Below are 12,618 nucleotides of genomic sequence, written 5' to 3' on the forward strand. Positions count from 1 at the left end.
TATTATGGATATAATTTTGCATGCATGAAAATGACAAAATATTTTTTTGTAAAACATAAGTAAATAAGATATAATTGTAAAGTTTTCTTTCTTTCAGATAACGTAAGTACATAATAAATATTTATTTTCACCTCTTCTGGGTAACCATCTACAATTCTGTTTAAAACACATGATTTATCACAGCGCATATTAACCCTGGATGTCTTTATAGCCACAAGTTTCAAAACCATTTTTATAATTGTCATCCTCATGTATGTTGTATTTCTATACACCCTGTAGTTCTTCAGCTTTAACTATCCACTGTTTGGAGGACCTGGTGTTTTTATGTCCAATGAAACTTCGACCGCCTACGTTCACGGGAATCTAGTAAATACCACGTACCATTAAACAAATTGGTTGTGTACGACAGCTGAGATTCACACGGTTGTACACGTAATAATATTCTTAAATTGATTCTTTCATGTCTTTTTCTGATAAATTGTTTCTCGTTTTATGTCTTGGTTATGGCAACAAGTCAATTAATCGCTGTGCATTCTACGTATATTGCCGGAAGCATTCCACCCTGCGTTCTATCCGCTGATCAACTTGATACATGTTTTCTCGCCACAAAAAGTCGACAGTTACTTTATTTTATGTCTTAGGACTTTATTAGGAGAAATCTGTAATGACTTTATTCCAAATTCTATAACATTTACCAGATACTCTGATACCTCGTACACATTTAATCTGTTACAGTTCTTAAAGGGGCATGGGCACGATTTGAGCTGAAAATTTTCAAATTCTTTTTTTCTCCATTTTTATTGTTTACAATGCTTAACTAAAGTATTTCTAATGATCAACCAAAATTTGAACATCAGTTGTTGAGTTATAAGTGAGATACCGTACAGGAGTCGCAATTCTTTGTTATGTAAACAAGGCTCGTGCCATGTTTTTGTTTACATCAGACTGTTAAATAGAAAACAGCGTATTAAAAGCAAAATAAGATGTGCTAAACTCTAGAAACTATTTAAATGTGTTAGGAATTCACTTGTAAATTGATTGATTGTATCTTGATGCAAAAAATCTGCTTTAAACCAAACTTTTATTACCTTATTTAACCTATGTAAACAAAAACATGGCACGAGCCTTGTTTACATTACAAGGAGTTGTGTCCTCTGTATCTCCCATGTACCTTGACTACTGACATTCAAATTTTGCTGGTGATTAGTAATACCTTAGTTAAACATTCTAAACATTAAAAATATTAAAAACAAAAACAAAAACAACAAAAATTTTAAATATTTTCAGCTCAAATCATGTCCATTTCCGTTTAAGGTGGGTCGATCCTCATGTGACTTATCAACATCAATGGTTAAAAGTGCAAAATCTGTATTAATTTCCATTCAATATAGTTAAATTTAATCAATAACCAAAGAAAATGTTTATGTTGCCAAATTTTTAAAGATGTCAGACATAAAAAAAACAAGAGGTACTGTGAGCAATGCTCACTAAGAATACCCCCGCTTACCCCAATCTCCCAAAGGGTGTTGGTAATAGGTATAAACTACCTCTTTTCTGAGTGTAAAAAACAAATGGCATGACAAACCGAACCATATTGCTACTTCGATGTCCAGTGCGCGTTACCTTTGACCTTTTGACCCCAAAATCGATAGGGAACATCTTCATCCCATGGGTAGTCCACATGTATGATATGGTGACTGTAGGTGGAAAGGATAACGCTTTAGAGCCCGGAAACCATATTGCTACTTCGATGTCCAGTGCGCGTGACCTTTGACCTTTTGACCCCAAAATCGATAGGGAACATCTTCATCCCATGGGTAGTCCATATGTATGATATGGTGACTGTAGGTGGAAAGGATAACGCTTTAGAGCCCGGAAACCATATTGCTACTTCGATGTCCAGTGCGCTTGACCTTTGACCTTTTGACCCCAAAATCGATAGGGAACATCTTCATCCCACGGGTAGTCCATATGTATGATATGGTGACTGTAGGTGGAAAGGATAACGCTTTAGAGCCCGGAAACCATATTGCTACTTCGATGTCCAGTGCGCTTGACCTTTGACCTTCTGACCCCAAAATCGATAGGGAACATCTTCATCCCATGGGTAGTCCATATATATGATATGGTGACGGTAGGTGGAAAGGATAATGCTTTAGAGTCCGGAAACCATTGCGTCTACAGACGGACGGACGGACGGACAGACAGACGGACAACCTGATTCCAGTATACCCCCCCCCAACAACTTGTTGCGGGGGGGTGGTGGTATAAAAACCCGAAAGTATATGTTAACCACAGAAAATCACACATTTTTATTATACAGAATAATTAGAATAGATAAAAACTTGTTGAAATGACAAATTTAAATGTCATTTGGGAAATCATGTATAATAGACATACAGTAGAAGAAATACCAGCATAGGAGTTACTGCCCTTGACAAATTTTTTTTTAATTATAAAGAATTGATTATCTATGGAAAATGTAAACTTTTTCAAAATCAATAGTTTACCAATTTTTTTTATTTTTTGTAGTGAATAAAATTCCTCTGAAAGATACATTTCTATCATGCGCAAAGTTTAATTTGATAAAGATTTTTGCAAAAACCTATGACATCACACAAGGATCGATTAACCTTAAGGCAATGTGCTTATATTATGCAATATCACCGTACATTACATACTTGGCTTACCGGTTATCCACGGCAAACTAACAGCTCAACTTTATGAAAAACTAGATGATTTCAGCTTTTCCATCGCCAACTTCCCATATTTATGTTGCAATATTCCATTATCACCTGTATATAGTGTTTATATCTTTCAACTGATTCGATACGCAAGAGTTTGTTCTGCTTATGATAAGTTTTTAAATCAAGGCAGGCTTCTGGCAAACAAGTTGATGTTACAGGAGTTTCAACAGCTTCGTTTAATTAAGGTCAGCTTTCGGAAATTCTATGGTCGTTATAATGATCTAGTTTGCCCATATAACCTATTATTAGGTCAAATGCTTGTTTGATGTATGTCATACCGATTGTTAGGTTGTTCTTGGCACACTGATTTTGATTAAGGATAACTCCGTTTACCTGATCAAGACATAGGGCTTACGGCGGGTGTAACCGGCCGACAAGGGATGCTTACTCCTCCTAAGCACCTGATCCCACTTCTAGTATGCCCAAGGGTCCGTGTTTCCCGTGTTATTTATTTTGTATTCCTTGTGAAAGTTACGAGATAGATCACTGTTCGTTATCTTACCCTATAATGAAAGAAATCTGTGAATCCAAGAGAACTTTTAGTAAATTCAAAATCACCAGACGTTTCCTAAATTAACAGCATCGAAACGTATGAAATTTCAACTTTTTTTTTTACTGTTTGAGAATTACACTTCTTGCATCAATAGCACTAAAGAAGATACTATTTAAGTGTTTTACACATAAACATTATATAGTAAGTTTGGCCCCGCCCTGGGGTCAGAACCCCTACCCGGGGGATCATGAAATTTACAATTGTAGTAGAGGCCTTCCTGCTTTACATCACCATGCATTTAGTTTTTCTTAAATATGTGCGGCTCTAGAGAAGATTTTTGGAAATTGGTCAATTTTGGCCCCGCCCCTACGGCCCTAGAGGTGCAGCAATCCTAAAATTTACAATTTATGTCCTCTTTGTTCCAAAGATGCTTCATACCAAACTTAAAATTTCCATTGTTCACATATTTAATAAGTAACCATTTTGGCCACACCCTGATACCACAACCCCTATCCCTGGGATCATCAAATTTACAATTTTGGTAAAGGACTACCTGCTCGTTCTTCTAAATATCCATTTAGTTTTAATTTAGTATCAATACTGCTAAAGATGTCATTTAAGTGTTTTACACGGAAATGACCTTAAAAACGGATGTCCCGTGTCACAGTAGGTGTGACACGCTAAAGAACCCTCACCGCTCAATGGCCTTAAGCGCCGAGCATAGGCCTTTTGAAGCCCTTCATCGGTCTTGGTGACGTCTCCATATGAGTGAACAATTCTCGAGAGAGACGTTAAGCAAGATGCAATCAATCAATCACATAAACACTATAAAGTGAGTTTGGCTCGCTCTGGGGTCAGAACCCCTACCCCGGGGATCATGAGATTTACAAAATTTAAAATTTATCAATTTTGGGCAGTTTTTGCCCCACCCCTAGGGCCCCAGGTTCCTGAAATTTACAATTTGTTTCCCCCTTGTCCCAGATGCTTCATAATGAATTTGAAAAGAAAGTTATGAAGAAGTTAAAAATGTTCAATTGTTAACGCACGATGGCGGTCGACAACCAATTGCTATAGGTCATCTAAGTAAACTCAAGTGACCTAATACTGATTTGAAGAACTCATTTAAGTTTGCTGATACTGTATAAAATCTAAATGCATACTTAGGAATAACAGAAAAGGATGTACAAAAGCTGGTGAATTTCACAACCCAGGGTTTTTACTCTAAGATAGGTCTATATTAGTCATATCTTTTAATGTTAATACACATACATGTATTATATCATGTAAAGCCTTTCATCAGTGTATGAACTTTCGAGGGCATTGAAGTCTTAAGAACACATCTTGTTTTATACTGTTGCTGAACATTAGAATTTAGCTTACATATACAGAACAGGAATTGTTTTCTAGATTCCGTAACCTTTGAAAGTAGTGATACTTTTCACTAGTATTCAGGTGACCGATATGGCATGTGGGCCTCTTGCTTATTCCATTATGTCTCCCCTCTTTCTGGGGGAGACATTGTTTTTGTACTATCTTTCCGTCTGTCACAAAATCTTGTGAACGCTTCTCCCCCTATATGGCTTATCAGATAGATTTGAAACTTTGTACAATGCTTCATTGCCATTTGTAAATGTGCATATTGTCGGGACAGGAGGATCCAATTATTTTCCTAAAAGTTATAGTGGATCAAAGAGGGGTGGAGGATGTAAAATAGCTTGTAAACATTTCTTCTATATGGCTCATCCACTAGATTTGAATTTTTGTACAATGCTTCATTGCCATTTCTAGATGTGCATATTCTCTGGACAGGAGGATCCAATAATTTTTCTAAAACTTATAGTGAATCTAAGAGGGGTGGAGGATGTTAAAATAGCTTGTGAACACTTCTCCTATACGGCTTATCCGATAATAGACTTGCAATTTGTACAATACTTCAATGCCATTTGCAGATGTGCACATTGTAGGGACAGGAGGATCGTATTGTTATCCTTAAAGTTATGGTGGATCTAAGAGTGGTGTAGAATGTTAAAATAGCTTGTGAACACTTCTCCTATGTGGCTTATCAGAGTTCATAATGGCTATGTTCCTGCTCATGCTTTCTCCTGCATTTAGTACATTAAGGGGAGGAGGTTTCATTTGGAGCATATCCAATTTGGGGAGCCATTTGTTTTTCATAAAAACAATCTCTAGTTTTCATTGTGACTATTCTTTTTGAGATTCAATTTAACTTCAAACTAAATTCGTTTTGTGCAGTAGTGTCACTTATATTTCTTAAATAAGTAATGATATCGCCTTTAATGGATCCTTTAAAAACGGAAGGATTGTGATCACTCCTACGATCAAAATATTGGAACATGTTGGTTGGTTTAATTTGTTTTAAAATCAAGGATTTGATCATTTACATGTATGTTGAATGGTGGTTTTCCTTTTTATTTCGTCGTATTCAAGAAATGCATATTTTGCCTGGAAATTACGTATGTGAATTTCAGTAAGGAGTAATGAGCATTGGCTTCAGTAAAATAGAATACGGATCTCATTTTCATGAAAAATTATAAATCCATCGTCGTGATAGTGACCATGATAGGTAAATGTTTGCTTTTCATGGTTTGTTGAAAATTTCGTGAGCTAATGTCGCATACAGAGGGAGAACACTTAAGAGACCATATTACATCCAATGATAAGTTTGAATTCAAATATATAATTATCTAGAATTCTAAGTTAATAGCTCAGGTCTGCAGTGGATGGGATTATACTTTTATCAAATTCTCTGCAGGCTGCTTCAGCGGCAGTAATTGGCTTCTCGAATTCCATGTTTGTGTAACTCAGAACTGATCAACAGGCAACCGGTCTGTGGTCGCAACGTTCAATACGAAATATGAACTGCCCCTAATAATGGCGCTCAAAGTATGCACGATAAGTATTAGAATAGTCAATAGCTAGACTTTTTTCTGTTGGTGCATTTATTTGAGATATAATACGTCTTCTTTGTGGAATGAGATATATTTTTTCAGCATCACCTATTTTTTGATAGAATTGGTATCAAGTTTGTGTATTTTTGGGAAGAAAGCGATATCTTCAATTTCAAGTCCAATAATTTCCGTCGACTCTCCCCTGTCTCAGCATTCCTTATTGTTTGTTTTGCTTTTTGGCGGCAAACGTAGGTATACTGTCCAATGTTGTGTTTACCCGGATTTGTCGGGGGTGAACATTGCTGATAATTACTTTCCCGTCTAGGAACGCTACTATTATTTTCAGAGTAACAGTTATTTGTTTTTCAGTTAAGTAGAACATATACTGCTATGGAAGGAGGGGTGTAAGAAATCACAGAACTATCGAGCAGCATCCGTGCTCCGTATTTAACTACATTGGTCGGTTTCAGTTTCGAATATTTTCTTTGTAGGACTGATTTCATCCAAGCAATGTTTGACGAGTATGACAGCGGAATCCCACCGAACTTTGAAAGCAGTGAGTATAGTAGAATGCTCTCTACAAGTGGACTCTTACACCAATGTACATGTTTGATGAATGCGTCTCACAGATTAGATAACCCTGATCTACAGTGTTTGGCATATTGTTTACGCCCCATTTGAGACCTGGTCAAGACAGCGGGTGAGACCGATTAACAGGAGATGCTTATTCCTTCTAAACACTTCACCTCTGGTGTTTATAGAAGCCGTATTTGCCCTAATCTCGATTTTGTATTTTAAAAGATTTATGACATCGATTGCAGTTCATTATCTCCACCCTTCACCAGCTCTGAGTGAAATGCCACAAGTTGTGACCTATGCATGATGCTAGGAGTCCTAACAACAACGGTTCGTTATTGTACTAACGCCTACTAATTCGGAACCTCCATTTTTAAGGTCGTCCGAACACCTGTGACTGCCGTGTGCATGGCGAAAGAACATAATCTTCTTGTATTAAACATCTTCGGTTTGATAGGATCAAGAATCGAACCCAAGCCTTCCTGTTGCGAGCTGAATGTCCTAACTGGTAGTAGTAATTTTAATGCGTATCCCTGTAAAGCATCTCTGAATAAGGGATTACAACTCCACGTCAATGTAATGCATCTGTTTATGATCGCACTCCAATGTAATTCATCTCTAGGTAAGGAAATACCATCCCACGTCAGTGAAATAACTGTAGACACATTTTGGAATTTATCAGTAAGATCTTGAAAGATATAAACAGGGAATAGACCAACTCCCTTTGACAAAAGTTTCTGATAAACCACTCCTCCCACAACCTCATGAAAAAGTGGAACCCCCCCCCCCCCCACCCCCCGAGATACTGCTATATATCGATCGATCGATCATTTCAAAGTTTACGTCATTAGACGTAGAGTTAGTTCATTTACATTGACTACATCAAAGGAGTCTAAAACATGGCACATGTAATATATAAACGACTCAAACTTCAAGAGAATACGATAGATCAAGGGTTGCATAATGAGTAGCAGAATCCTATGGCTAACAAGGACTTGAAAACACACTTTTAATGATTACGAATTGGTGCATATTTTGCAGGATTTGTAAAGTGGAGGCGAGATACAGGAAAAACAAGGATGCAAATAAAAATGGTACTAATTCGAAAAAGTAAACAATGATCTGCCCTCATCTTTAGAATCGACAATATGCGTGGGTCCTTTATTTTATCGATCTAATATTTCGATAGCTTACATGTAATTGTATTTATTGAAACATGAATAGGTTGTCTCTAGAGCACAATAAGTGATTTTGAAAAATAAATACTATCCTGAATGATAGATGTTGAAATTACGAATTTGCTATTGCAATGACGTTTCAGAAGAAAGATTTGCAATAACGCTTCAGAAGAAAGACTACTGGAAATGCCAATATTTGTCACAGTCCGATTACCCCGTCGATCAATGCATCGTTTATTTCAGTTTTGATTTAATCCGAAATACGTGCAATACCCTAAAGAGGCAAATTTTTGAGGACAGAAAACGTTACAGCACAAAAGATGAAGGTGTAGGGATTATACCAAATAAAGGTCTTGCATGTACAATGTATCTGTCTTACGACAATTGATGTGACATGTTCCGATATTTGAAATATACGAATACTTAAATTCATGATTATATATTTACATTCACTGAATTTTTTCTCTTATATTTCTTCGAAATTGATATTGCTTTCATCATAGACAATGAACATGTTTGTTGCAAACTAATGCAATCCGGTTCATTACCGAATACGGAGCATCGTCGAGGTCTCAGTTTGCACTGGCTGTTCCGTACATGTATAAAGCCATTGAAATTGTCAACGATATATTCCAGTACTGAAAGCTAGCTTATATATTTTTTTAAAATATGATTTTATTCCTGCAATGCTTGCTACCTTCATCACCCGATAAAACAACAAAGAAAGCATTTTATTGTTTGAATGTATTATGAAAAAGGTACTGATAACGACAGGGATTAGTTTCATAAATCATATAAATACAAAATCGAGATCGGAGCAAACACGGAAATACAAAAGGGGAGATAAGATGGCTAGGAGGATCCTCTGTTGACCGGTCACACCCGCTATAGGTTTTTCAATTCTAGTTACTATGTGTTAACTGAATTTTATTGTACAGATCTGTCGTCGTGGTTGTTTGTTTGGTTTGTTGGGGTTTTTTTTGTCATTGAAAACGCCACTCCGTGTAAGAATTGTGCAGAGAGTGATTTATTGATAAAAACAAGCTACAAAAGATTTTTCTTGTTTCCAAAGAAGGAAGTGTCACAAATGCATTCGTGCTTTGTAGTTTGAGACATACGTTTGCATTATATAAAGGAAATGTAACTATTTGCTAATAATAAACATACAGTGTGCGTAGATAACAGAAGAAAAGTCCTGTCAATTATCTTTTATGTCCCTGTGGTGTATAAAAACTATTATGATGTAATTGTGATCGCAGTAGTATGGAATATTATTGTTTTATGTGATAAATCACTATTGTCCAGTACTATATGAAGAATATTTAGGTAGACTTCCATTTAAATACTCGATTTACTTTAAATTTTGCTATTTCAAAAATTCTCAGCGAATTGTTTTATACTATGTAATAGGTGTCATTTAGACCAATACTGTACATATTCTTCATCTTCATTATAACTGACATGAAATAAATATTTCCATTGTGGAAACGCGAAAAGGAGAGATATTAATTTCAACATGTTCGTCTGTCTATCTGTAATATCTTTTTAATGCAAAAAAAAAAACACACCAAAAAAACCAACCCTTTATTAGATTGAGGTTTTATTCTCGATGATATTTTTGTTCAAAGTCCAATCACGTATATTTACATATTAATCTTCCTGTTTTAGATCAATCAACCAAAGTGAACGTCGGCGTATATGTAAACAGCATCGATTCTATCAACGAACAGTCAATGGTAAGTTACAGTGATCATAACAGTGTTTATTGTCATCAGAGCTTCTCCCACGTGTACCGCACACGATACCGTGATGATACATGCTAAATGCTTTATATCAGGTACTGTTCTAGAAGTAATGCAAATCACCATGCACATTTACGTGAACGTGATATAAATAACTTCTAAAAATACATGTATGTAAGACTTATACGGTACCAATTTTGATGCACCAGATGCGCATTTCAACAAATAATGTCTCTTCAGTGATGCTCAACCGAAATGTTTGAAATCCGAAATAACTATGTATATAATACTAAATTAGGTAGTCTTTATATGCCAATAATCCACTGAAACCACGAAGTACAACCATTTTATTTTATGTCATTATTTGGTCATCATACATGTATGTGCATCCCCCCTTGGTACAGTATTTAATATCTCTTTCTTCGGGAGTTTGGACAACGTATGCACATGCACCTTTTCAACGCATTCGTATTAAATAATTATAGAAACATCACTTGCAGCAAGGTCTGCCAACCAAAGTTTTACTATTACACGTGAGCTATAGTTGCATGTTCATGATCACACGAGATCTTATATGCGATATATCGCGTATCCATTTGCCACTAGGGAGCGCACTAATCTTGGGTGTTATACGTTCACGTCTAATACAAGTTTGAGTTGTCAGTCACGCAGTTGAGTTTTTCAATGGCGTTGCTTGAAGAATCCGAGGATTTGGTGTTGTTGCATACAAATTGGCGCGCCGATTCTTGCTTCATTCTGTAAGGTGTGTCTGACGGAGACGAACCTGTTCACAGACATCGACGATTTCGTATTAAGCAAAGCATTACACGTCGTGAGTGATATTTGTCCAGATTTTGACCTCGGGAATTTTGTTATCGACCTGAGGTGTGTTTAATTAGATCGCGAAAAACTGAAAGTCATTACGAGTTCTCAGAGAAATTTTTCACACCGACAAGTTGTATCTTTGACTTTCTCTTCTAATGAAAACTAACGAAAACCAAGCGTTTTCACACTAAATCCTTAAAAGACGGAAAAAAACTCTGACAGAACTGAATTGTTTATAGTAAGGCGTCTCACGGCTCGTACTGCAGATTATTTGTCATTCATAGTCTGCCGTTGATAAATTCTGATGCCGCTGCAATATCATTCATTCTAATCAAATTTCCTATAGAATTTCCTTTAATGGTCATCTGGATGACTATTGAAAATTTTCAATTTCTTCTTGATAACTACTCTTTCAATATTGTTTAAATGCTACAAAACAGCTATGGGGCAGGCCACATAAATTTTAAAAGTCATGATTTCGGCATCCCCGGTGCCTTTGGGGCAGGACAAAAACTGCCAAAGATTGACCAATTTTCAAATATCTTCTTCTGTACAACCGCACATCTGTACTACAAATTAATCGCATAGTTATGTAGAGCAGGAAGGTTTCCACCAACAGTGTTAATTTTTATGATTTCCGGGGCCAATCTTGGTGTGAAGTGATTGTGTAAAACATTTAAAGGATATCTTTATTCCTATCAACACAAAATTGAAATCAAATGGATATTTCGACAGGGGATGCTTACTCCTTCTAGGCACCTGATCTCTATTTTGTATTGCTTATAGGAGTTATGAGATTGATCACTGTTCGTTATCTTCGCTTTTCATACGGAACAGGTAACTCCAAAATTGAAAATTTCATGATCCCTGAGGTAAGAGTTAAGGTTCCAGGAGGTGGCCAATATTATTATAGTGATTATTGTCTTCATCATTTGAAATATTTTCACTTATATTGGAAGTATTGAAAATGCTTCACCAGGATCCATAATAATTCGTTAAAATAAAAATAAATATCTTTTATGAATAAGTGGATTTAAAGTATTTTTGGCCGGGTGTTGCACAGCGTGCATCTGGCTTATAGTATGGTGAACGACGGGCGGGCGTCCCTGTAAGAGGGTAGCTACTTTGTGTAATGAACTCCTCTCACACCCCTAACTTGACATTCTTTAAACTTTGAATAGTGTTTATGGACACGTTGAAGATAAGCATGATTGTGTCTTTTTAAACGTGATCAGGCATTTATCGAAAAATTTACATGTTGCTGAACTGTGTCCGGCTTATAGTATGGCGAATGGCGGGCGGGCGTCCTTGTAATAGGGTACCTACACTGTGTAATCAACTCCTCTCACACCTCCAACTTTTTACAGTTGTGATGGATTCATTGAAGAAGTGCATGTGTCTTTTTTGGAAGTGATCGGACATTCTTCTACAAATTTACATGTAGTGGAACTTTGTCATTTTTAAAGGATGTCTTGAATAGACGGTGCCTATTTTATGTAATCAACTCCTCTCATACCTCAAACTTGACATTCCTCAAACCTTTTACAGTTGTTATGGAAATTCTTTTGAAAAAATTACATGTAGTTGAACTATGTCATTTTAAGCATGGTACCTACGTTGTATAACCAACTCCTCTCACAACTTTTACTTAACATTTTTCAGACTTTGTACATAATGGTTGTTATCAGAACATTGAAGATATACATGTGATATTTTAAAATCGCTTCCGCTTCTTTTCTTTTGGTCCCGTGTGGATCCGGGTTAGAATAGGTCCTCAGTACCCTTTGCTTGTGGTAAGAGGCGATTAAATGGGGTGGTCCTTTGGATGAGACCGCAAAACCCTAGGTCCCGTGTCACAGCAGGTGTGGCACGATAAAGATCCCTCCCTGCTCAAAGGCCATAAGCCCCGAGCATATGCCTAAATTTGCAGCCCTTCACTGGCAATGGTGACGCCTCCATATGAGTGTAATATTATCTAGAAGGACGTTATACAATATTCAATCAATTCAATCTTTTCTTTTGTTGTTGACAAATTCTACATTCAATATGTCATTTTTCCAGTATATTTTGTACTGCTGTCCCAATGATAGATGCAATTCGGGCATTTCTGTTCTTGAGTCGATTTTTACACAAGATATAGTTTGTATT

At 36.4% G+C, this 12,618-nt stretch overlaps 1 protein-coding gene across 2 annotated transcripts in view; it reads left to right on the forward strand.

Moving 5' to 3' along the window:
- LOC125683309 (glycine receptor subunit alpha-2-like) overlaps nucleotides 1-12,618 on the forward strand; it is a 94,501-nt gene that overhangs the window by 23,956 nt on the left and 57,927 nt on the right. For both annotated transcript variants that reach the window (XM_048924342.2, XM_048924341.2), the window contains exons 2-3: nucleotides 6,641-6,705; nucleotides 9,572-9,639. In XM_048924342.2, the coding sequence (XP_048780299.1) occupies nucleotides 6,641-6,705; nucleotides 9,572-9,639 (133 nt within the window). The remainder of the gene's footprint in view (nucleotides 1-6,640; nucleotides 6,706-9,571; nucleotides 9,640-12,618) is intronic.

This window comes from Ostrea edulis, chromosome 6, assembly GCF_947568905.1.
Source record: "Ostrea edulis chromosome 6, xbOstEdul1.1, whole genome shotgun sequence".
Taxonomy (NCBI): Eukaryota; Metazoa; Mollusca; class Bivalvia; order Ostreida; family Ostreidae; genus Ostrea; species Ostrea edulis.